The following is a 26763-nucleotide window of genomic DNA, read 5'->3' as shown; positions in this document are numbered from 1 at the left end:
TAAACACAGCTTAACAAACACTTACATCCTTCCCACCATTAACATGAGCCAAAGTCCATGCTAATGTCTGCAGGAGCCCGAGTACACATATGCATGTGCATCGTATGCATGTGACACATCCTTTTTTGGGGTGTTGTGTTATGAGCCTTGCCTCCCTTTTTGGACCTCTAGGGGGTGCTCCAGTGTGGTGCTTCAGATATTTGGAACAGAATGTACACAGTGTGCAAATGTATGATATTCACATACAAGCACACAGTGCCAACACGCAAGCCTGTTCAAAGTCACCGAAGGGAAATGCCAACAACCTCTTCTGAGGAGCTCCGGCACACAGGCGTGGGTCATGTGAATGTAAAAGCACATGAGAGATCCTTCCCAACAAAAATAATGAACATTTTGGTTCAGTGAAAACTAATCCTGCGGACAAAAGGGAAGCAGGCCGGAGCAAATCAATTCAACCTCTGTTGTACAAGCACAAGGCTGCAGGGTGCTACGAGAGAGAGAGAGAGAGAGAGAGAGAGAGAGAGAGAGAGAGAGAGAGAGAGAGAGAGAGAGAGAGAGTTTGGGAATTTCAGTATGCAGGTCAGATTGTAGGACAGCTGGTGAGTCTGCTGTACATGTAGGCCTACAGTTTGGGGTTTAATATAGAATATCACATGAATAGTTTGACATTTATATTTTACTCCTCCTTCTTCATGGTCCTTTCTGTAAAAATGTCAGGATTTTTGTGTTTTGCCAGCTCTTTGAAACGGGTCTGATTGCAGCCGTGGCCTGGCGTTCCAGTCAGAAGTAACTTTATCGTCCTGTTCGTGTCAGTCAAACCAATGGCAATGCATTTGGTTCTCAGTACGATTTAACGCACTTTTATGTCAGATTCTTGTGACTTTGATGAAACACGAGGGGCAATAACAAACAAATTGTTTCGTGTTACATTAACTTCAGTAATTTGTACGAACTCGATCTCAATTAAGCTAGCTAGCTTCACAAAAGGCGGTGGAGTAAACAGTATCGTTGGAATTATTGATCATTTTAACGACAGAAAAATTGTTAATGAAACATATCTATTTTTGGAAGCCCGTCTCCATCAAGTGTGTTCGAACCTGTATGATCTATGAAAAATGATTTTATAAGCAGGCCCGAAAGATGAGGCTGCTATGGTGAATCCAATCAGGGGCGGGTTAGACGATCACAAAGGCGGGAAGTGAAGTATCTGAAACAAGAGGAGAGGTGAGAAATGTAAAGATGAGGGTAAACATAAGGAGCAGGACGAGACATGGCTGACGATGACCAGCTCTGTGCGTTGTGCACAAACCAACGAGCCAACACGTTGCTCCTTTAAAAGGGGAAATACTGCTCATTTTAAAAGTTCATCTGCTTTTATTGTTATCCACGACAGTCCAAACTCAACAACATCAAACCAAGCTGTCATTTCATGTACCGCTGCATGCACGCATTGCATGTCTTTGATATGAGCCGCACACGTTATCCTAAAAAACAGGCCACGACAGAAGGTTGATCTGTCAGTAAATAGTGAAGCATTCCAGTGATCAGCGGAGACACTGGGGTTTGTGTGTGGTTGCATAGGCACTAGTTCAGGAGCTGTTTTCACTGTATGTGGTTGTGTGCTTCTCTGTGCAAGACATTTTTCTTTTCAGGATTTAACCTGTTCAAACCGGCTGTGAAAAAGTTACAAGCAGGTTTTTACTGCGCGGCTGGAGGCTGTTCCCAAGGCCCGCCGTTTAGCTCCACAGGAATTTAAAGTTCAAGACCAAGAAGAAAACAGAAAAAACGATGATGTTGCACAGACGTGATAGACTCCGACATTCAAAGATTCAAATGACAACACATGGATCCATATACACAGATTGTAAATGTCATGGTACCCACAATAAAAAGTTATCACGGTGGACCATGTCCTTGAAGGGGATAACTTACTGTAAATACAGTCTACATGCATGTGTGTGTCAATACATGAGCTCACTCCATGCCGTGTAATTCATGTGCTGTATCTGTATGGTGAAAGTCGACTAAACTTGTAGTAGCCGTACTTTTCTCCATTTCATTTTCGTGACATTGTCTTCAACTCGACAGGAGCCTTTAAGTATCTCAGTGTGTCTTAACCACGGAGCGATTTCCAGAAAAGGTGAAACTTCAAAATGTAGTGATAAGATTAAAGATGTTTTAGTTAGTTCTAGTTTTGACAAATGAGTCATTTGAAGATGACGGGTACACACTGGAAAGTGCCTGTGTAGGTGCAAGTGAGTACTGTCATGTTACAACTGATATAAGATCCTGTTTACAGCGGAGAAGAAGGTCACATGGCCCGAAGGTATACCCTTTGCAGTGATATATGTCAATGTCGTACGATGGCATTGAGCTGGGACAGGTGATCTATTCCTAATAAAGCACTCCACATTTTGGTGAGACATTTTCAAACCAAGCAGTGTTGCACAGGTGTGGAGAATGAGGCAAAAAAGTCTGTGAATACTGGAAAGAGAGGAGAGACAATAAAAAAAAAAGTATTGCAGTGTAACAGAAACCTCCCACACACACTTTGTCCGCATAAATACTCTATGAATGCAAACACCTGAAGCTCTCAAACAGTGACTGAAACTACGTGAAAACACATGATGTGTATAACAGTATCTGCAGGGAGATAATTGCAGAACACTATCTGCTCCTGACAGAAATAAGACTATAATTCCCAAACCACTGTCTATTCCCAGCTCTGGCTCCCACAGTCGCTAGTATTCTTACAAACACCCCCCGCCAGTATAGACAGGAAATCACCAGCTTACTGCTCCTCTCATGCAGCAGCTCAGCAAAAAATGTGCCCATGAAAACCTTGTGGGGTGTTGAAACAACATTCTCAGGCTTTCATTGGCAAAAGGACGGGTCTGAACTGATTTCAAAAAGGGATGCAGAAAATACTGGGGTCAGTTTTGACTAATGTCCAATACACAGATATATATATATACATATATATATATATATCCTAGCATGTTTTCATGACACTGCGAGGAACAACCTTGCGTGACGGCGCTGAATGTTTGTGGTTTATTAAGTCATGACTTCCTCCTCCAGTGATTTCCATTGAAGCTTACTTTAGCGCTCGTGCTGTGGAGAAAGGTTTTGCAACATGTTCTGCAAATGATTTCCTCCATGTGTTTCCTGGTGGCATGACGAAAGATGAACAAATGATTTTAGATTGCGTGACAACATTGTTGTAAGATTTTTTTTTAAATTTAAACAAAATAAATAGGTTTAAACATGAGTTAGCCATGCTAGCAGCTGTCAGGTTGAGCTAAATGCTAATACCAGCATGCTAACTTGCGCACAACGACAATGCTACATGACAATGTTTATCATGTTAGTCATCTTAGTTCAGAGTGTTGCTAACACATGTTTCGCACCACACACAGCTGACAGGCTGGCAGGAACATCATTAGTTTCGTCATTAGTCATTTATCCACAATATTCATAGAATAAGTGACGCCATGTTTGCCAAAATGTACATGATTTCGGCAAGTAGTCGCAGTGTAAAATCGATATGGTTTGTCTGATATCTATCACTGCACACTTTCTGTTTGTCCCGAATGGACCACATCAATTAGCAACAGTCATAAAGCAAAATAATCATAAACCCAGTGGGGGAAAAAAAACCTTTGAGCCCATGAAAAGAGAAACAAACAGCTCGTAGAGTCCAGAGATAAGCCGCTTTTCAGTAAATCCTAATGAAAAGGAAGCCATAGGGAGATAGAAAAAAAATCGGAGTGAGATTAGGAGACAGAACATGGCGTCCTACATCACTGACCTGGCAGTTTAAAGGGCTGAGATACTGAAGCACTAACAGCTACAGCAAACCTATAAACACTTTGTCAGGTTATTAACTTATATAGCACATTGCATTTTACTTGTTTGTTTTTGGGGCATGGCAGGTTGTCCTGTGGCCCATGAAAGTGACTAAAAAACAAAACATATTTTAATGATTACTGAACAATTTATTTTTAGTTGAGGTATTTTTCAAAGTAAAAGTCTATATTTAAAGATGATTTGATGTGGCAGCAGATCAAAGTGGATGCTGCCGATTATGCTGCAGGGTGGGGTTGTCGGGGATCTGAGAGACAGATCCCCGAGAGACAGATCTGCAGTCGGCACGTTTGACACCAGTCACGACAGCGGCTCCCTGTGCAGAGGCCACCCTCCAGAGTGAACCTCCATCCAGCACGCTGCCGGCTCTTCAGCCTGACTCAGCCAGGTTGAGCTGAGATGTGACCCGATGTGGCCTCTGCACATAAACAGGGATGTTGATCTGCAGGACTGTGGTTTACATTCTTTATGTGTGCCTCTTCATGATGCCGATATTATACTGTTGTGTGTCTTTGCACCAGCTCTACATCGATCATGTCATTCTGTTTTTGGGTCTCAAAATTGACAATTGTCATTAACATCGTCGCAGCTTGTGGGGCCCAGAAATGTATAAAAAGATTTCTGGAGACGGCAAAGAGTGAGCACATACTCAAGAACATATTTCAAGAAAACTGATAATAAAAACCACAAAGAAGCCTGTGAAGGCCTTGAGGTGCAACTGGCAAAATGAGCCCCCTCGCTAACTCTACAGAAGGTGTTGAAACTTGGTGGGTTGGTCAGCGAGCATTAACATGTCAAATCGCCTTTCTGTTTTCTTTTGCTTCTATAATGTTCTTGTCAGATGGACATAATCAAACTCGTAGTTTAAGAAAGGCCGGTCATATATATATATATATATATATATATATATATATATATATATATATATAAAAACTAATTCATGTGACTTTTCACGAGACAATAGTTCATAAAATGACATTCAGGAAATATATGTTAATGTCTTTATTGAACAAAAAGCAGCAGCAAAACATATAATCTGTTCACAGGAGGGAGGAAACGCCTTGTGAGGCTCAAACACAAAGGGGATGTACAATACTGTTTGACAGAAAGTAAAGCTAAAGTGCTATTATGCTTGAAATGGAGTTTACCATATTTCTTCATTATTATACAGCCCGTCAAGAATAAATCACATCTAAAGATGATACATACAGAAGCAACACATGCTCCCGCCGTCTTACAGATTCATCGTGCACACACAAGTTGAGCATATTGCTCATAACTGCTCGTCAAGGTTATGAACATTAAAGGCGACAGTCATCTGAGAATGAGCCTCAGTCCTGTTGGCGGCTCTTTTTTGCACCTGCAGCTCCAAATTCCACCCATCACCATTCTCTACAAAAAGCATCTACCAAACCATCTCATCTGCAGAACTTCACTTGGTTTTGACTGTTGAGTCTTTGAGTACAATCATATGCCCCTTTGTGACAATTCTTTAGATATACCAAAACTAAATAAAACAAGGGAACGGAACCCCCACTTCCATCCCAAATAATGATCTTCGACACCCACATTCCCCAGCGATGACCTTATCCCCATCCTTTTGTCTCTGTGGCTCAGAACTTGGCTTGCGGCGTGGGCAGAGGGGCACGTGGCGCCCAACGAGGCCTCAGCTTGTCACAGGGCATCACATCAGACCGTGAACAGGCATGCGCACTTTCTAAACTCCACGCCCTGCCAGAGAAAGGAGAGGACTTGGGGAGGACGTGCGGAAAAGCTATCACCAATCTGCCTCAAACCTGTCTGTGTTGCAGGGGAACATGGGAATCAAGTGTTTTTAGTTCGCTCACACTTATAAAAAACAGTGTGTAACTGAGGAAATAAGAGTCTAAAAACAAGAATATTTCATAAATCATGTTAAAAATGGCTGCCACTTTTGGACAAATGCTGCTAGTGTGTTCTTTAATTTACCATCCAGACGTCACATTACGAGCTAGCCCAACGTCCCATTTTTGCAAAGTCACGATACATTTGGGCTTGCGTGAGAAGAGGGCACACTAGCAGGCATGAAAAAAGGGCTGCTTCACTGAAAGCCACAGTGTGCATCAGCTTAACTACTTCCTGTTGCGTGCAGATGACAGCACAGAGCCGCCGTTACAGGAAATGCTGCAGCTTCCAGCGCCAACAGAGGAACTGTTCATACTCAACTCAGACTGTTTTTACATCATTGAACACTCACTGCGCATCCCAGTCAAAACAGTCAGCTTTATTAAATCTTTACAAAGTAATACAGTCATCAATAAAACCAAGACAGGCTGATTTTGATTAAAAGTCTGCACACCCATGAAATATTCATTAAAGTTAGCAGTTTGCATGAACATGTAGTAGATATTGCAGGAAGGGTTCTTAACCAGCATGCCTGTTAAAGACAGTCACACATCTTAACAGGACTTCAGTGATTTATGATAAAATTGTGTGAGATCACAGAAGGAAAAAGAAAAATATATAAGCAATGAGTGCGTGTCCCTTTGAAGATCTAATGTAGCGGTTAAAATGCACTTTTGTGCAACTATTCACTGAATCTCTGACAGATCCATTTCACAAGTATATCCTGCATGTTAGCGGTTTGTGAATACAGCTCTTAATGGGCTCACAATGATCTGCAAGGTTCTCTCGAGAAGGAACAAAGACTTACAGAAAACCTGAAACAAAAGCGGTTTGGGCTAAATTTGAATCCCCTTTAACCCTGTTCTGGGCCTGCCATCACTTCATTACAAGGTACATCTCAATTGCAGTCAGCCTTTCCCTTAAAAACGCATTACCGGTCTTTTATTTAACCCTTTTTGGACAAGCGTTGAGCTCTGGCAAAATTCACAGTTATTCAAGAGTTCCCCCTCCCTTTTTGTAGCGCAGAACAGTATAGACGGCATCATGCAAGCATGTACTTCTGTAACGACTAATGGTCAGACCCAGTTGGCAGTCAGCTGGTTTTGATCACCCACCCAAACTACTCCATAAACCCGCAGTCTTATCCACAACCCCAAGTGAGCCATCCCCCACAAAGCCCTGACAACGAGTACAGAAAACACATGGTGCGTGTGTGTGAGGGATCCCAGATATTCAGTGTCTTGAGTGTGACTGACTGCGAGGTCAGAAAAGTGCAGTCCTGGATGACACTGCTGCGTCTCTGCACCTAAACCCCCCCCCCCCCCCCCCTTCACTTCTCATTGGCTCATCAGTTATCTCCATGATCAGAGTAGTGCAGTCTCTTCAGGGCGCAGGCTGGATCGTCTGTCATCTGTCTGGCACTGTAGTAGGACAAGCTCAGGCCCATGATGGCCAGCATCATGGCTATCTGGTTGGCGGCGCGGTCCTGTGGCTGCGTCTGCACCTCACCGGCCACTTGCCTCTGCAGAGACAAAAACAAAAAAGGCAACCAGGGCAAGGGTCAGAGGTCAGCCAACAGGAGAATCAATGAGCCATTTATTGGCCAAACATTCAAATATTTTGTCCTAAGAGACCTCTCTCTCTTAAAGACCAAACATCTGCAGCTTTAGCTCCACAGCTCTCTGCCGTGCGGCCAAACCCACGGCAGGAAAAGTTATTAAACATTCAGGAAGGGAGAGACTTCGCAAAAGGGGAACACAATGTTCTGGGCACAAAAGGAGCTAAATATGCACCTTGGATCCAACGGCTTGTATTTTATAGCGTGACTGCCCACATTATGCGTATAGTCTCTGAATGTACAGCTCCTCCTTACCCCCTATGACTCCAGCAGTGAGATAGGAATGTTAGCATGTTAGAAAAGCTCAGGCTACCAACACCCCGTTCTATATTTGAAGAAAGTATGCACACACACACACACACACACACACACACACACGTCAAAATGCTGGTGTGACTGCCTTCAGAGCCAATGGCAGGTTTCTAAAAAGGTATTTGAAAAAGGTAATTTTTTAAAAATATATATATTTTAATTATATATGATTATTGTTTTATTTTTAAGACGTCATCAAGGAGACATTTACAGAAAAGTTGTTCAGAATTTCAAAAATGTTTTGGCAGATCTACTTGATCCATGCAAAGTGGTTTCAACGGTTGTTTTTTTAAAGGAGATGTTACTTTAGAGCACAACTGCACAAACACATGAAAGTGGTACTGGATGTTGAACAGCTACCTTTCCTTACATACAAAAAATAATAATAATGAGAAAAAAAAATGAAAATTAGCACTTGGCAATGTTGCACTGATGAGACTTTGCTTAGTTAGAAGTTGTGTGAACTGGATTTTCTGGGGAAATTTTGCCCTGAAGGACAAATTTATAAATTTGCATTCGAGTCGAACCACGTTGAAATCTTTGTCTCCACTGCAGTAGACTCTCCAAAATACATACTCTGCATTAAAACTGTACTGTCCCGCCAATGTGTCAAATCGCATGTAGGAGGCAGTCACTTTGCTCCGGTCTGTTGGAGCTTTTGAGTCGATGTAGAGACACATGAGGAGACAGCCTTTGTTTCGTGTAAATAAGCGAACAAAGACTTTACACAGCGGGCGAGACATATGGAGGGTCACTGCTGATTAGTGGATTATGATGACAGCGGGACGAACAAAAGAAACTTATTTTATCAATGATTAGCGTCACCCCTAATTATAGCGGTGATGAAAGCAGATCGTGGGTCACAGAACAGCACCGGGCCCCTTGTGTGACGCAGTCCAGATTACAACCAGTGTCAATGTCTATACAAGCAAAGGATAAAGACCAACTGTGAGGGACAGCTAAAATATCAAATTAGAGTTATGCAAAGCATATCCCAGCCATCATCTGCACACACTGCGGTGAATCGGCACATACCTGGAGGAGGCGGAAGTATCCGGGTGTCAGCCTGCCTAGTCTGATGATCATGTCTGTTGATGTGGTGAGAGGTGGGGCCAAACAGAGGGAAGAGCTGGGGTGGCTCTCAAGACCTGCAAAGAAAAAAAAAAAAAAAAAAAAAACCAGAGAATTCACTGAATAACTGCGCAGAAATCTGACAGAAAGACGCCAACAAAAAAATATATAGTTAACAGACAGAAATACAGCCAGGAAACTAAAATATCTACCAGAAGTGACCGGCAGTTTAGTCTCAAACATATGACAAAAAAAATAAGTGTATCCAGTCTTCTATAGAAGCATCAGATACAATCTACTTTCCTAACCAACCTTTTAGAAGAGTTTGAGGACTGCTGCTAAAAGAGGAAGAGAACATTGCCTCCCAAATAAACCCATCTGACCTATGCAAGAGGGCGGCACACGTCTCGCCTGCAGGCACAGCACAAAACTCCCATGTGCTGATCCAATAGGAGCGCCATGTAGCGACAACATAACATACACGTGATCATATAATATTTTAGATCCGACCTACTTGACACCATTTCCTCCCGGGATGCCCTTTAAACCCCTCTGTTATTAAAACCATCATGCTTGCAGCAAAGCAACTATTCATGCTGCGCTCCAAACTGATGCAGCAAAGGAAAAAGGACAATTTCGTTCATTCACGCATGGACAATTCTGTGTAACCGATTAAGAAAGTGGCGTTTTGCATGATCGTTGGATCACCAATTGTAGCGTAGGAGCACCAAAGCATACGAAGGGATGGATGTCCGTCTAACCGTGGCTTAAAAGAACAAAAAGTACAGGGAGAAGGCAAGAATTAACATTTACAAATTGGATGTTCTCTACTGTTGAACGGACGGGAAAGAGTCATCTCAAGAGATAAAAGATGGTGCAGATGAGGATGTACATTATAAAAAGACCCACCCCAAAAAGGTGATAAGACAAGGCACGTCACGCTCAGCTGGGATTGACAAGGTTTGTGATCAAGGCTCCAGGGAAGGCGAGGAGGAGGAGGATCAGGTAGAAACATGTGTGGAGCATTAATGTGCCGAACTGGTTTGCATAACACCCCTCACAAGAAACAGAACTGCAAGCAAAGCTGCTCCTAGTGTGAAATAAGTTGCTGTTATTCGACCAAACAGGTCGCGATTCCTCACCTCCCAGAAGCTGTTTTGATTGGCGGAAAAAGAAGAAGCCCAAAACAGAGCAGCGGGCTCCTCCACGTCCCCAACCACACTGAAAAGTCCTTACAGATGCCAACCAGAGCGCGACGAACTAGAACTACTGAGAGCTTCTGCACCGCGCTCCGCCTTTTTATACAGCCTCACCCAACCCGATCGGCGGGCTCACCTTCAAGCACACGCCCACTTTCAGAACACATACATGCTGTCGAAATGCATTACTCTCAGTGGGTTACATTCACCCAAACAAACCCTCCTCCCAAAACTAGAAAAACCCTTTGTGAACCGTCAGATATGATGTCAAATAGGAATAACGCAAACAGAACACTGCGTGACACTGCAGTCTTCTAAGCAGCACGCATGTCAGAGAGTAGTTACATAACCAGCCTGATGTGGCCATTTAATCTCAGCTGGCGCAGAAATGAAATGCCACAGACCTCAGGACAGTCCAGATTAGAAACATGGGACTACAACAGTCTTCTTTTATTAACATTTATTTATTTTAGCCGTGTGTATTAATCGCTCTAGTGGCTGTCGGTGTTGTATAATCTGTTTCCATGTCACTGAACAAATAGTCACTATCCATGGATCCTCGATGACGAGCTAGTGTTCACATCACGCTGCTACATCATCACACAAGGCGTTATCAGGATATTTGGGCTTCGTAGAGTTTGATCACACCTTGAACAAAGACAAAAAATTTGCTCAAACTCAAATCATTGGCATCTGATCAACAAGGAGGTACGTAGGGCTGCTAATGTCAGCATCAAACAAGAACCAAATAACTCTCATTAACAAGTTGAACTCATTTGAGGTCTTTACAACATAAGAGATTCAATCAAAGAGTCCAAGCAAGTCTGGAATCTCATATACGGTAAGTAGCTTTTAGGAGTGTGTGGCGGCACATTAGGAGAAAAATAAAACAGATTTCAGTAATTACTATTCAGGTTTACCTGAGCACTACCGTGACAGCGAGAGGGCGTTTCCCCCCGCATCACTGGGGTTGTGACTACGTTTCAACATACCAGCTGTTGACAAACTGCATGAGCAACACATGGACAATGTCTGATGTCCGCTTTCTGGCAAAACTACTTTGTAGTTACCTCAAATACAAAAAAAAAAGGAATATAAAATTGGTTTAAAGCTTGTAGAAAGATACAGAAAACATATTTCCATCAGGAGAGGTTATGCAAACACAAAGGCATCTGAATTCAATTGACTTCCTCTCCCACAGAGTGATAATAAAAGCCCCATGGGGAGGATGTCAATCAGCCTGCACTCGGCCCCTAAACATTTACTGGGTACATTGTGTACTTAAAACCGAACAGCCAATGAGATACCAGCACTCCTTTCCTCCTCTCTTGGTCCCGCCTTCCCATGTCCCTTAATAGTCCCTCTTGCAGCAGGGATCTCCTGCCAGAGTGTGGATGCAGAAGCGGGAAAGACCGCCGCAGCAGCTGCAGCGGCACAATAAAAGTCTCCTGCCGGGCACCAGCAGTTAAGGATTACATCATCATCCTGACTGTCTGGTCAGGCAATCATCTAGGCTTCCTCCACATTCAGGACTATGGCGTGTACACGACTGCTACCATGGTTTCTCTGCGCGATGTGCACCATCGCCTGTAACTGACGACTGCTGATCGGAAGCCTATCTGTGCCTTTGAGTTCTCAGTTTAAATATTTAAAGTCCATCATCGCAAAGAACATATTTTGTCGCTACAAGGAGTGTAGTACAAGGTTCGGCTCACACCCTGGTTTAAGAGGCACTTTCGCCACCGAGAGTTCGGAAAAGCAGAAAGAAAAAGGACTGCAGGATAAGTTTTCATTTATTTTGAACAGAAAGTCTTATTGCTGGAGACGGAGGTAGCATTTTTGCGAACTGGCAACTTTGGTAAACTATTTCCATTATAAAAATAAGGAACATTCCAAACACTTGTGTACACTGCACGAGCACTGAACACTCACAAAAGGCTATGAAACAGAAAAAGCATCTTATGCTATAAAATAGAAAAATTCATAAAAATGTAAAGAAAAAAATAAAACAAAAACGTTACACCTGAAGGAGGAGTGTTTCCCTTTGTTCCACCTTGGCTATATGCCCATTGCTTTTATCCTGGGCGTTGGGCTAGTTTGCTTTATGCTCGTCCAGCGGTCTGGGTGATGATGATGATGATGATGTATGGAATGTGCTTTAGCATGTTGGATAAGTTTCCAGTCACATCAAGTTAACCTACAAAAAAGGTGGAGCAACACCGACTGTTCCCGTGTCACACACACACCCTGCAGTCGGGTCTTAATAACTTCATAGTGTGACTGATAACCAGCTTGTTGTGCTAACATTAGCACATGCTGCTAACGGCATACAACTAAAAGTTTGCGCTTGTTAACTTTGGTTCCGCATCACGTGTCCTACGCACTACTCACACCCACAAAAACATCAAAAAGTGTGTAGAAGCGCATCACAAAATAATTACGCTGCAGCCACTGATTGTATGAATGTATCATTTTAACAAGTCAAGTTTCTATATTTAGCCTTTGTTTGGATGCATTAAAGCAACAAAACCAAAGATTGTTTTTTTTTCCAGACTTAAGCTCACATCATGAAAGTCTTCATTAAAGACTCAAACACATAAAATGATGCCTCATGGACATTTTAAACTACAGTGTTGGTACCAAATATACAGCCAGACTGCCAAAGAAAATAACTAAAAAACACCACAGCTACTATTTGGTCCCAGTCAGCTGCACAACACGCCAAAATAAACCAATACATAGTTTACCTTTTAAAACGCCAATTAATTAAATTATTCAATTCATGGATGTCACATGTTTTACACGCAGCTTCTCATATTACGTGTGTTTGCCCTTTAAAATCCTAGAGTTTCAACATAAGCAGACAATTGACTCAATTCGCTACCAAACGAGCTCAATAACAGCTTTTACGATAATTTTTCAATAAAACCTCCACAAAACCAAAGATTAAAGTTTTAATCAGGAAATAAAACCAACTAAACAAGCCACAACCCAGAGCAACTACTACCACACAGAGACAACGGGGCAAGAAAAGAAAACTTTTCTTTCTTCCATACGAGTCGTAACAGCAGCTGTGAACGCTTTGCTCCTCACCGGTTACTTCTTTCTTTTTGCAGCGTTGCACTTATTTTTAAAGCATTACTTGGAGACCAGAGCGCTTACCTGCCGCTGCAGCGGGGTTTCAGGACGGGTTAGGGGGGCGGCGCAGCCTGCGTTTGGGTGAAAAGCACAACATGCAGCTTACACGATGTACAGACTTTATAGGAAGCCGGGACAATGCCCTATATGGGCGGGGTGGGGGGGTGTGGCACTCTGATTCCTGCAGCACACACAACGCATGCTGGTGTGCATGCGTTAGACACACATAGAACCCCCCCCACGTGAGGGCGAAATGGGCTCGTCCATGTTTTGCTGTCATGTTAAGGACATGCTGGTGCATTTAGTTTGGTTTTTACACCGTGAAATGCTAGCACATAGACTACCCGCACATGTCATGTGTACACTGTGGAAATGTGGCCTAAATAAAATGGCTAAAACGCATTTGTTCATTTATTAAGTTGATATTTTAGATGTTAAATAGGTAAAGCAGGTGTGGGAAAATTGCATAAAAACAGACGAAGGTTGGTTGCTCTTTGGAAGAGATTAAAAGTGAATTTGTCGACAAAACAATCTTACGACGAGGTCAGTTTTGTAGATGTTCTGGAGCTTTCACATCACTCCATCTTCCTCAGCAGATGAAGTGGCCCAGCAAGTTGACACGAGTGGCTGCCTGTAGAGGCTTTAATGCTGGGAGGATTTGGCGTCACCGTTGACCTTTTTAACGAAACACTAACGAAACACTTCTCGTCCATGCTGGCTTAAAAAACAAAACAACAATTTCTATCCATCTCAATTTCCAGCCAATATAGACGAGAACTCCTTCAAAGCAATCCCAACACATTGTCCAATCAGTGCCGGTTCTGGAGCTTTTGCTTTGTATCACACAATCAACCCAACTGCAAAGAGACATGAAACAACTACGAAAGGGACGACTGCAAAAGACTACAAAGAGACACAAAATGACTACAAAGAGACACGAAACAACAAGAAAAAGAGGCTAAACAACAACAAAGTCTGTGTGTCTTGGAGCTGGTGGGACCTTTTTGCATGGCTGTGCCCAGGGGCCCATGTCTTGGCCCGGGGTCAGTGGACTGCATTCTCAAGATAGTCGAAATGCACACGTCGGTTTAATATCAATCTCGTGTTTGTCCCTGCCGTTTCCAACATAGTAATTGACCTGTGCTGTGCTGCAGTCTTTACCACATGTGGAGAGACATGTGACTCTACAGTATGTAGGAATGTATATGACCCCCAACCCAACTGAATGCTGCTGCAGTCACCTTATGTACACATGGCATTTACTGTTTTTATCCACCGTACACTTGTTGGCTGTTCTGGAGCTTTTGATCGAATCACACAATCTTCCTCAGCACATGGATGAGATGTTTTATCTTATCTCTGATGGTTTATAAATTGAGATTGACACATCTATTAAAATGACAACGTTCCAGCGATGCTCCGTGTGATGAGGAAGATCGTGTGGTTTGACCGAAAGCTCCAGAACAGCTACTAAATGGAAGTTATGGCGAGATTGGTGAGCTGTATTTTAAACGAATAGCATTTTCAAAGTTGGAGAATGATTGGTTAATACTCAACAAGAAGAAGAGAAAAAGGACAGAATCTACAATATCTTTTACAACTTTATTAATAAAACCACAGTACAACAGACAGTTTAAACAAAAAGAGGGGAAGTAAATACCAGATTAATATACAAAATATGTATAACAAGGGAAGTATATCTACACCAAAATACACATTTCTCATGTGTTTTAAAAGACCTTGACCGGTAACAGCTTTCAAGTAATCTTCACAAAAGATTTCAGGGTTTCTTAAAGGATTGTGAACAGCTGTTTGCTGCGTTGTAACTTTGGTCACCTGAAGCCTTCCTGTCCCATATCTCACTGTGTGAAACCAGAAAGGCAGCAGGACCCTGGACGTCTGGTTAAAGGTCTCAAAACTAAACGTGTCACATGTGACCGACTTTGGTGTGACGCTGCGCTCTACTGGTGCTACGGAGCAAAGACACCGAGAGCTTCTCCACAGCCGGGGAACTCGTCAAAGCAGTTTCATCTCAAATACTGATTTCTGCTGAAATATTTACACCGGGATGGACATTTCAATTTTGTGCAACTTAATAAATCCGCGCCACTGTTTCACATTTGAGTTGAGGATTACTGGAGCCTTCTTTTGGCGCATGCTGAGTATAGATTGAGATGATCTACCTAACAGCACCTGGACAAACTACAATGAGAAAATTCTACTTGATGAAACAGTAAATTCATACAATTAGAATACAGTATATACAGTTTGTTGCTTAATTCACGAGTGTTGTTTTTACACCTTTCAAAGGACATTTCTAGGAGTTTTACAGAACCGTTTAGCTTTTATCTGGTTCAGGGATTTATAATGTCCAGAGACATTCAGGCTCATCATTTCAAGTCAACCAGCTCCCTAAATCAAGTAGGCGCAGAGAAGAAACCGTTTTAAGATTAAAGCAGGTGGAAAATAAAACCTCAGAGGGGACGTGGAGAAATAAAAACATCTTTGTTGAGAATTATCTTAAAACTATGACATTAGTTTTGGGGGTTACTGTGCACCTAAACAATTTCCTTTTCTCCTATTTATGTTTTCATATCGCAACAAAGTAATGCCATGAAAACATTTTGACAATTTTTATTCAAGAACATTTAGATCAGCCATTAAAGTCAGAAAAGCTTCAGGAGAGAAACATAACTTAACAGGACTTTTCATCAGATGACCAGGTTCACGTCGTACATGTTTTTGGGATGCATCAATCTTTTTCACCTAATAACAGGATTCTTTTTGTGGTGTTTTCACTGATTGGAACTTGTTTCAACGTACAGTGTTTCAAAAACATTTGGTAAGCAATTTCTTATGAGTTTGACATTCAAATACAAGGAGATAAAAGGCAAAAATTCCTATTTTCCCTCAAATTTTAACAATATGCTTTAGCTGCCTCAATGTTTAAAATTAGATTCCAATTCCAACTTGGTGGAAAATTACTCAGCAGTTTAAAAAAACAACAAAAAAAATAATAGGATTAGACAAACTAAAAATGCCACGTCTACGAGATATGGACGGTAATCATTTTTAAATGGATATAAAATGGATATGAATGTGACAACAAACTTTTGTTACAAGTGCAAGCCCAAACAAACATATAAATGACATTTGTAATATAAAACTTGGTAAAAAATACTAATTTAAAACTGTACAATCACCAAGTACACAGAGTGAGCACATCAACTGTTATTCATTTGGCTTCAGCGGCGTCGGCCTTTGGCTCCTGGGGACAGACGATAAGAGTTATACTTTATAAGAATCGTTCGTTTCAGCAGCACATTCCTCACTGTGATCTTCATGCTGTTGATTCCCCCCCACCCCGAACTCTCATTTGATTGGTAGTGTCTTTCTTTCAGTTTGTAATTACAGCTTTTGCTCACACACTTCCAAAGATACCGGCACTTCCTCAATATCAGGAGAAGTATTTTGAAACTTTTGTGCCCTCAAGCTTGTACTTCAAAACACAGAAATATGATCATTTGAGTTCTCAAATGAAGTTTTGTGGAAGGCTAGCAGCTGTGTGTATGTATTGAATACCCTACAAATACTAAAATTATTCCTTCAAATGAGTATTATAAGCTCCCCGCGACACTCTTTACATACTTTTGGATAGTTCTGATTAATTATTTATTAGTTAACGGCACAAATTTCCTGCTAAAAAAGAAAAGAAAACTGATGCTGTGTAAGATCTTTCTCATTAAAGAAACAAACCTCAGCCTTGGCGTTCCCATTTTCAGCTAGTTTGGTCTTCTTTGCTTTGATTGTCTTCTACAAATGACAAGAAAATTGATTACTCACAGATTAGACAATTATCACGTTTCAGATTAATGAAGGAAAAACAAGGATACCAAAACATCTAAATTGTTCATCAAAAAGGTATTCTCCCATATAGTTTCCCTGAACTAGGCCACATTTAGTTTCCCTTCCGGGAAGTGAAGGCCATGAATCAGTTTCACATGTGACACACAGAGATGTTCTGTTGATATCAGCTAGCTATCGGTTTCATACTTTTACAGCAGGTTTCTTCTTAACCTCCAGCGGTCTGGGAGGGTTCTGCAAAACAAAGACATTTCATTTAGTATTTAACAGTAAATAAAAAAAACAAAAAAAAACATGGCTGCTGACACGAGGCACATTATTAGTTTTGTGACAATCTCTCAAAAATAACCCCCCCCTGTTCACTATTGTAATTACAAAAGGGTTACAGATGAATTGATATTGAGTGAAGCATGTTTGTGACAGACAATGAGTTTATGCTGATTCAAATTTCAAGGTTTAAGTTAATCAGAGGAAGCTGCTTTTAGAAAACCAACTTGTGGGTGATGAGTAAGAATAATCACAAAATAAAATAGCAGTGCTTGATAACGGATTAATAGTGTTTCTTACCCCAGCAGCCAGCCGCTTGGAAAATCGTCTTTCCTGTTGAGATAGAGGAAGAAACCCGTCAGTAACGATTGCAGATGTAACTCATTTGCATGATGACACTAACTAAACATGCTATTCACAGCCCTAAAGAGGGCATCAGATGGCTGGTCTTATCAAAATGACAGAAACAGAAAACTAAAATAAGTTACACTCAAAAGCAACAATTTACTGCAAATCTCAGTTATCAATGTATTACAACTTATTTGTATACAATGGCAATAACAGAGAATCAATAGATTATGAATATGAACAAATAGTAAATATGTGTACAAACCTCAGGGCGGACAGCAGCCTGAAAGACAAAGAATAGAAGAAAATAAACATTAACATTTTAATATTATCATTCACGACAACTCAAATATCACTTAATCTTAAAATCACGGAGTTCTGCAGACATAACCTAAAAGACCTGACAAAGGACTTCCCGCGCATATTTGAATTCAAATTCGGGCTGTCCTGTCACTATGACACCGCTTTGGCGCCCTGACAGCTTCCTTTGTTTTGTATCAGTGCGCGCCGACAGACAGCTGTCGGGAAACTGATAAGATTACTACTTTACCAACGTTAATCTGTAGCCGTGTAGCGAAACGCAGCCGAAAAGTCTGCAGAGGTTGCAAAACAATTTTAAATACATTTTTTTTTTTTTAAAAGGTCGAGATTTCAGAAAGAAACTCCTTTTTAAAATGTATTTTTCATGTCAAATATAATTTAAATAAAACCATATGCTTCAGGGTGTTTAATCTCGACACGCAACATTGATTTATTAAATATATTAATAATTGAGAAAACAAAATGTCCACATCAATGCATTCGTTAATTTACTGACACGCGCACGTGTAACGTTGTCGTAAAGTCAGCCGACCAAGATATCGTTCCGCTAAATGTGATTCAATTCAACGTTAACCCCGTTTTAAACAAACATGCACGAGCAAGTCGGACTTTTCCGATTCAAAACAAGAGGGAAAAATAAATAAATGTGACCTCCCCTCCCCCAACTCCTTCCTGACATTTGCAAGTTGTGCTTATAACTTACTATTTCGATTGGTTGGTAACAAAAAAAAAACAATCAGTGATTAAGTACGTCGCGAGTTTACGCGTTCATATCGACCTAACAGCTACAGTTACACATTTAACGATTCAGCGCGGAACGTTATCTGTAAACCGTCAACATCACCCCCCCCACCCCCCAAAAAAACCTGCTGCCAAAGAGGGAAAAAACAAGACAGCGCAATGTCAACGGCTGCACTTGTCGGAGCATTTGGCGCAGGGCGTGAAAATAACATTATGTTAGTTACTAGTCGTGTTTGACCAATAACGGTGCATTTGACGTTACTATCTAGAGTGCAACTTTAATTTTCGCCGACCGGGAGGATGCCCGCCCAGGTCTCTCTCCCCGTCGGACCGCCATGGCTGCACTGTTTGTTGGGGATGATGACGTTCCTCTGATGCAGATATATCAAACGCAGCCTAACGGTTGACCAGAGTTAACACGAACCTAGTGCACGGAGTTTAAATAAAAATAAAACATCTTACCTTCGATTTGCCCATGTTGTTGATAGGAAGTGGACAGAGAGCTCAACAAATTGAATGGTGTTTTTTTTTTTTTTTTTTCTCGAGCAGAGATAACACAACAACCGACGAGTCGCTGCGTAAAATGGCGAATGTATAATGCAAACGAATGTTTTTTGTAGTTTATACGCTGAAATATAAGAACGAAACCAGTTCGAACCGGTTTTGTGTTTCGCTGTCTGTCATTGGATGCAAATACGTCACGTGCGTCCAGGCACCGCCCATTTGTTAAAGAGGCAGGAGCAAGCCGGGAAAATACTGATCAGTGCCGCGAGGGGGCGCTGTGTTGAAGGGCTCTGAGGTTTGTAGTCGAAAACAAATGCACTGCATCATAAACAAGTAGGCCCAGTTCACCATTTACTTCAGTGGGGGAAGAAGTACTTTTACCGACAAATAAGTAGCAATGCCACAGAGTAAAAAAATACTCCCAGTAACAAAAGCTCTACTAATTAGCTTTCAAATCCCATTTTTCAATGCAAAACAGGTGAATATTAACTAGCCAACAGAATATAAAGTAGTTTAAATTAGCTACACCGTGCCATTAAAATGCTGCATACTTGTTTATGCATTAGTAATTATTTTCTAACTGTTCATAAATCATCAATAAAACACCCAAAATGGGGCCATTTAGCTTTGTAGTACTTTTGACTGTTGATACTTTTAATTACATTTAGTTGCATTCAGTATCAAAACTTTGATGTTTTGCTACTGTGGTATTGCTACTTTAAATAAGTTAAATACCTGAATATTTCTTACCCCATTGGATTAAAGTGACATCACTTGCATTAGGATTGCCTCACTGAAAATATTAGTTTTGATGTTAATATTTCCTATAGAAGGGCATTAAAACTCCTAATTCTACTAAGTGGATTAAGAAGATGTTTTTGCAGTTTGGACGTGGGAAAACGGACTAAAATAAGTAGGAGATAAAATTTAAGGAGTCATAGTTTACCAAGCTTTATATGTACTAAAACATTACAACTACTAGGTAAATATTTGCTTCGGACCAAATATATACAATCCCACTGATTTAATATACGCAATGGATTTCTCAATTAAAACTGTACATCTACCATGTGAATCAGTGGAGAGGTCCAGTACTGACTCCAGCAGCTACAAGTAGAAACTAGAGGTCCAGTTGATCTGGCTGTTGATCTGTAGAAAGACCTCAGTAATCTCGTGGACCAAACAGAAATCTGAGATTCAAGTGATATTTCTCTACTGCACAAGTTCAGACTTGACATACCGACGTATTACCAGCCAGACGGAGGCACCAACTGTTCAAAGACAGCCTATTAACATGTGGTATGCAAGAACAAAGGTCGGAATTGTACATCATTTCATCGTAGCGGACATACAATAATCGCTTTATTCTGTTAAAGGAGGCTGGTCAAAATATAGTTATGTCATCAAAGTTCACACTCCACAAAACTGCACTGACTTACATTAATCTGGACGGCTGCTTTGGGATCCCTGGCTTTCATTCATGTAATTACATCTTCCAATCAATGGCATGCAGTTGACAGACAATTTACGCAATTACTTAACTACATCTTGACCAGACATTTCCACCTATTAGACTCTTTTTTTTAGATCTTCAATCATAAATATTGATTATTTTACAGCCCCATAGGGGTAAAACTACCCTCTCGTTTTGTAGAAACCAGTAACACAGCTACTGTTACTGTTCACTCTTCACTTCTTCCTTTTGAGAAGAGGACCGGGGAGGTTTCATCCTCCTCGGAGCCTTTCCTAGGCCGAGACGGCGTCGTCCACAAGTCATGAATGAAAGAGTCTCTCTTGTGCTTCAGCGCTTCGAGGAAGTCCTGAATCCGTTCTTCCCGGCGGGTGGTGTAGTGCAGCAGGGCCTCCTGTCTTATCTGGGCGTCGGCGGGCTTCCCGTTCCCACGATGCTGCAGGTGCTCTGCGACGCAGGCACGGTCCGCCTCGAGCTGCTGTGAGGCCTGGTGCTCTCGATGGAGGTCTCTGGCTTTCTAAAAGACAACAACAACAACAACAACGTAGATGTGTACAGGTCAGGAATCCTGATACAGTACACATCATGTGACTGGAGGCTGAAGTCATAGAGACGAGGTATTACGGTTATCAGAGCTTTTGCAGCTTTGCAACATCACATTTTTCTAATTTATGTGTTGTGCCAGAATAACTGACAAGTGACGAGAGTGACATCCTGTGGTTGGACAAAACAATAACCCTGCAGTAAATAAACATAAAGCTGGCAATATTTGGCGTTTCTTGAGATGGGACGCTGATTTAAAAGACACCCAGCAGGATATTTGCTTTACGATGCTACCGTCTCAAAAGTGACAAGAGGAGCGCAGCTGAATCGACACTTTTTGGCAAAGTTCCAAATCCACACACATTATGACCCGTATCTTCTGCAAGACCTCTGTATTCTGAGACGTTCCCTCGTGCAGGCCTTACCTGAATGGATGTGTGATTTAATTGATATTGGAGAATGGCTTCACACAGGTTCCAGAACGAATACTCGGGCCACAGAACCGACTGAAACACTAGACAGGAGTGGGACGTCTGCAGAGTGGGAGATATAAATAAATATACACGTATATATATATATATATATATATAAATAAAGAGAATCAATGAGTCTCAGAGGAGAAGCTGTATAGCGTTTGACATTATGATCCAATCAGTTAGTCTACTTGGTTAACGTTGTCTGTCATAGATTGCAACCCTAATATGGTGGATAACACATAAAAAAGTATGAAAATATAAATCCTAAAAAAAATTGTACATGAAAACAAATGGCGTGCTCTTCTTACGATCGTAACATGGTATTGTTGATTTTGTTCAATAAAAATGACCCTTTATTAAAAATCTATTTCTTATCGGTGAAACTCAACTGTGTCTGCTGCTACATAGAGTGCTGCAGGAAAGAGTCCGAAAACCTGAAAATTAGTTTTCAATTTTGCACTTCCGGTTCCTCGTCTCACATTCAATGTTATTATATTTAATGGGGTTTTTGGTTAGATGTTTGAACTGAGGTCTGTGGTTAACACAAGCTTTAGCGACGTCAATGTTTTGTTCTACGATGTATAAAGGGTCAGTCAATACTCCTCTGGTGAATTTTGAAGCCTTGAATCGTGTTAAAACGTCATCACGCCGACTAGTCCCCCCTCACAGCCTCGTTGTAGTTTGTTTATAGCCTAACCTTCACGCTTCACAAATCATAATAGTGAGTTCTCATGAAGATTAACCTGCTGAACAAAACATTTAATTATCATAAACTTGTGTATGCCACAGAGTTTTTTTGTCTGCCATAATCCAAATTCTGATGGAAAATCCCAGCTGCTTTCTGTCGAGGGATTCTGAAGATCACCACAAAGTCTTAATGGAAAAACTAAAAGTAGACCTGTCTGCTTTGCTGTAAAGACTTAATCTGACAAAGATAACTTTCAGATATCGTTTGTATGCACCAAAGACATATTCACGGCTGTGTCTACATAAACTAAAAGACTTCTTTAAAACCATGCTTTGTCTAACAGGGGTTACAGCTACTACGCCTGAAGAGTAGCCAGTGCGACTCATTTGCATTGATCACTTAACACTAAACCAAGCCTTGGAATTCATATCTCCAATCTTACTTTAGTGTTTTCAAAGTTAACAATAATCATAGTAAAAATCATTGTTTTTCCCATGCAGTCATTGTCCTCCTCACCTGCCAAAGAAGGAAGTCGCTGAGTCGCACCTCTCCAGAAGTGCGGATGAGCAGATCAGGATTGGGAGATTTATTGCTGTACAAACACTCGCTGAGCAGCGGCTCTGAAACGTCACTGAGCACCACAGAACAACACAAACTTGTTAGAGCAAAAGTTCCCCAGGTTGCATTGTGGGTGTTGGCAGAACATCAACAAGATCAACTCAGTACTGTCTTTGCCGTTCGTCACCTTGCTTTGATCAAGCCCTGCTCCACTCCCCAAGCCATTTCTCTGACCGCATTGGTGATTTCATACCTCGACGTGTAGGCAAAGCACACATTCAGGAAACATCTGCAAAACATTTGTGTATCTTTGGTCATTTACAATACACAAAATCTGTTGATGTCACATGGCCAGTGTGGCGGTAAGGGTGAGCCACTAATGATAGGTGTCGTAGAAGCAGAGGAACAAATCAATAAAACACAAACTTATTGTGCGCCTTGGTGCTGACCACAGCTTTGGCAATAAGCTGCTGAAGGTCCAGCGGCAGCATATTCAAGTCGCCCAGCACCCGGATGCACACGCCATGCTTCTCCAGATTCTCCCTACAGGAGAGAGTAAAGAGGGGGGAGTGGACCAATCAAGAAAAAAAGAAACGGGGAGAACAAAACGACCATTTAGACGAGGCTGAAACATCCAAGATGACATTCAATCCAAGACTATTGAATATTATTTGCCTTTATTTAACCAGATAATTCAAGGCAGCAACAGGAGGCAAGTCGATACAAGACTAAGTAAAACAGACTCGATCACTCTTGGGTCAACCTCCAGTGGCCATCTGTGGAACTGCAGATTAACGAGCCTTTACTTGTTGATTGGTTTGAATACGTTTTCTTTACATTTACAGAACAATGAGAGGCCAAATCTAAAAGGTGTAAACTAGATATTCTGGTGTGTTGCAGGGGAGAAGTCAGTGTCAGCTACAATATCATGGAAATAACTGATATTGTAGACTCCTATTTATAAGTCAGGCTTTCTTCCCCTTCAGTCCGCAGTATATCTTACTCATCGGCCAATGTTAGCGTATCCAGTTATAACTGAACTATGCAGATGTAAAAGCATTGAACAGGGAGTTTGAAAAAGTTCTTGTTACACTTGACTACTTACTATCCGTCTGAAGCCAAAACACTGAAACCTCAACGTTTCAGTCTTGCAAAGACAGTTAACTTACATTAACTACACCAAACAGTCACTGCATTTGGTTCCTCTCGACTTAACTTTAAGAAAGCTGTGAATCATAAAGATGTATGAAATGGGACTTGTCCCGAAAGAAACAAGCGAAGACAAAAAACGGCTATTTTAAATTCCTAAACATGAAACCCACCGTTCATCCAACAGCTTCTCAAACTTCTGCCTGGCCAGCTCCATCAGCCCATCCACCTCGTTTTGAGTGCGCTTGAAGTTCTCGATGCTGAAGGCGTACACTGTAACCTCTCGGATGTTCAGGTGCTTACACCACCGTAATGTCTGGTGTAGAAGGGACAAAGGGACACACGTAAATGAGCAACCGGTTTTATGCTTAGGTGATGTGTTTGAGAGGCTTTGAGCTCACCTCTGCCAGCTTGTTGAAGCCCTGCATGTGACCTTCCTGGCGCTCCATGTTTTTCTTACGCGCAAAGCGGCGGTTGCCATCCATGATGAAGGCCACGTGTTTAGGCATGGGTCCAGCCTGGTAGACACAATGCAGGTCAGGGGAGTCAAGAGCAATTAGGGTTATATAGACATTAAGTAATGTTAATAATAAGGTCGTATGGAGCTTAAATGATTTGCCAATCAGAAGGAAAGAAAAAAGGCAAACAATTGTGATAACATGCCAAAATTCTCTGCTTCAAGCTTCTACAGTGTTTAAGTTTCATTCATGACCCTGAGCTCCACTTTAAAAACTTTCACCTGCATCTCACAGTCGTTATCAGCGGACGTCGTATGAGCTGCTGATGAAGACTGTGAGATGCAGTGGAAAGGTGATTCAGTAATATCGAACTAAACAAGCTATTTAAAGACATTAACTCTGGCTTTGTGCTCCTATGTACTACTGCATTTTATTTCTTACACTGTTTTTGAAATCTCCTTTTCTTTTGATGCTTTTAATGGTTTTATGTGAAGCACTTTGCCGTGCCTTGCCTTGGTATGTAAAAACTGTTGTTCAACAACTGTCTGGGTTTTTCAAAGATCAACAATTAGGTTAACCAGGTGTTTACAGAATCCTCAAAGACTTTTCTAAACATCTGGATGGAAAAGAATATTCTATCTGCGGCACGATACAAATACAGGAATTACACATCTTTAAGAATTAATATAAACATAAAAAAAATAATACAATGCCACATTTTTTCATTTTGTTTCAGACTGTATCTGCTATGTTTGTTCAGATTTGGAAAACAGTGGCACATGCTTTTTTTTAATATACTGTGCAGTGAGTCTTTAGTCTTTATTTCAAACACATCTTGAAAGCGTGTTTATTTTTCGGGGGGGGGGGGTTCATGAAGAGGTTCATACAAAGAAGTATACAAGAATACACAACATTAAGCTTACCTTCAGGATATTGGCTGAAATCTTCTCAAGCAGGTTTAATTCCCCCTCTCTTATCCACGACATGTTCGGGCTCTCAACAGTCTAAAAATTGGTGATTTAAATTATTTTTTAAATGGTTATGAATGTCAACATTATAACCCACCATTCACTAGTCAGAAACAATGACGCAGTTGATGTTTATATGGTCAAAATAACGTTTTACTAATGTGTCATTTCTGAAATGTTTCATGCAGCCAGTGATTGGTATATTCTGGCTCACGAGACATGCAGTGAACTGAACTGCTGTGAGGCCATAAAAGCCCAAAACCGAGTCCCACGTGGTCCGGTAAACACACACGCTTTATGGAAACCGCTTCGTTCATTCACACTATGGAACCAGCCGCTGTTCTACTCACAAAATCACTGTAATTGTATCACATTTCAGAGAGCTTCCAACTCACAGCTTTTAACGATGACGACCTCTTCCGCATTGGAGTAAAGTGACGTAGCCGCGCAGTGACTACTTCCGGTTTGACGTTAGTAGATTTTCAAAATATGTGGATGAACTTAACGTCCATAAGAAACGTTAATGTTTAGAGATACAATATAAAGATACTCAAGTATTTGTACATAATCAAGTATTTGTATATACGTTACAAGTGAAATAATTTGACTTAAATTTCAAATAAAAGTACACCAAACTGTAACCCACCACTTGTGGTTTGCAGACCACATTCTGATTTATTTATATTTCATTGTAAGTATATATTTCTGTGGAAATGTGGATGTATCTAGCATTGTATTCTATCCTTTATTCTGTTCATGTCTGCCTTGTAAAAATCGTTGCTGCTCGATCGTTTTGATAAGTGCTATACAAATAAGCTGTATTATTATCAACCACACAAGAGGTGTTTTAGATGAAACCTTCATTGCACAACATGATAACTAATAGCCAACAATGTAGTGATTACAATTACAGAGAAAATTTGAATTTTTCTACAAAACGTGGTGTTTGTTGTCAAAACTAAGAGCCAATCAGCTCTTAGATCAGGCGACACCCAGGCGTTTCCCATCACACCCTGGGTCTTGCACCTTCAACTCACTGATATTTAAAAAAAGAAACCAATATTAATCATCCCAATGGTGTGGCCTTTATTTGTGGAAACGTGCAAATGCTGTGTTTGAATATGATTAGCTCGCATCAGTAATGCTGCAGGTCTGGAGTGCTGAGTTCACCTTAATGAGATTGATAACATAACAAGGTATGTTTCAAACAAGATAGCAATAAGGAAACATGCTAAATGTGTATTATATTGCCGTATGACATAAGGAATCACATCATTTATAGTAATTAAATAAGTAATAATAAATATGTATCATCAAT

At 41.0% G+C, this 26763-nt stretch overlaps 2 protein-coding genes and 1 long non-coding RNA gene across 7 annotated transcripts; all 3 read right to left on the bottom strand.

Moving 5' to 3' along the window:
- Positions 1 to 6109: 6109 nt before the first annotated feature.
- On the bottom strand, positions 6110 to 13223 carry LOC306781967 (putative transmembrane protein ZNF593OS). Of its 3 annotated transcripts, none has more exons than XM_079275099.1 (3): positions 13114 to 13223; positions 8717 to 8829; positions 6110 to 7273 (listed from the first exon to the last, which is right to left on the bottom strand). In XM_079275099.1, the coding sequence occupies exons 2-3, from the start codon at positions 8765 to 8767 to the stop codon at positions 7100 to 7102; spliced, it is 225 nt and encodes a 74-aa protein (XP_079131225.1). In that variant the 5' UTR covers positions 8768 to 8829; positions 13114 to 13223; the 3' UTR covers positions 6110 to 7099. The 3 variants fall into 3 exon arrangements, with proteins under 3 accessions (XP_079131225.1, XP_079131224.1, XP_079131223.1); XM_079275098.1 differs by lacking the exon at positions 13114 to 13223 and adding an exon at positions 9895 to 10009; XM_079275097.1 differs by lacking the exon at positions 13114 to 13223 and adding an exon at positions 9065 to 9159.
- A 2484-nt stretch (positions 13224 to 15707) lies between these two features.
- On the bottom strand, positions 15708 to 19278 carry LOC306781918. The gene is made up of 6 exons (XR_013772237.1): positions 19093 to 19278; positions 17834 to 17851; positions 17521 to 17553; positions 17143 to 17187; positions 16846 to 16902; positions 15708 to 16357 (listed from the first exon to the last, which is right to left on the bottom strand). It is a non-coding gene; the product is annotated as an uncharacterized lncRNA (long non-coding RNA).
- An 855-nt stretch (positions 19279 to 20133) lies between these two features.
- On the bottom strand, positions 20134 to 25860 carry dhdds (dehydrodolichyl diphosphate synthase). 3 transcript variants are annotated; one of them, XM_079276016.1, is made up of 9 exons: positions 25796 to 25860; positions 25401 to 25481; positions 24421 to 24537; positions 24193 to 24335; positions 23297 to 23413; positions 23058 to 23159; positions 22829 to 22943; positions 21574 to 21681; positions 20134 to 21122 (listed from the first exon to the last, which is right to left on the bottom strand). In XM_079276016.1, exons 2-9 carry the CDS (start codon positions 25461 to 25463, stop codon positions 20817 to 20819), a joined length of 1071 nt encoding a protein of 356 aa, XP_079132142.1. In that variant the 5' UTR covers positions 25464 to 25481; positions 25796 to 25860; the 3' UTR covers positions 20134 to 20816. The 3 variants fall into 3 exon arrangements, with proteins under 3 accessions (XP_079132142.1, XP_079132141.1, XP_079132143.1); XM_079276015.1 differs by having other exon boundaries at positions 25841 to 25854; XM_079276017.1 differs by having other exon boundaries at positions 25401 to 25853.
- Positions 25861 to 26763: the final 903 nt, after the last annotated feature.

The sequence above is a fragment of the Melanostigma gelatinosum genome, assembly GCF_949748355.1.
Source record: "Melanostigma gelatinosum genome assembly, chromosome: 9".
Lineage (NCBI taxonomy): Eukaryota > Metazoa > Chordata > Actinopteri > Perciformes > Zoarcidae > Melanostigma > Melanostigma gelatinosum.
This window is presented reverse-complemented; position numbering and strand designations above follow the sequence as displayed.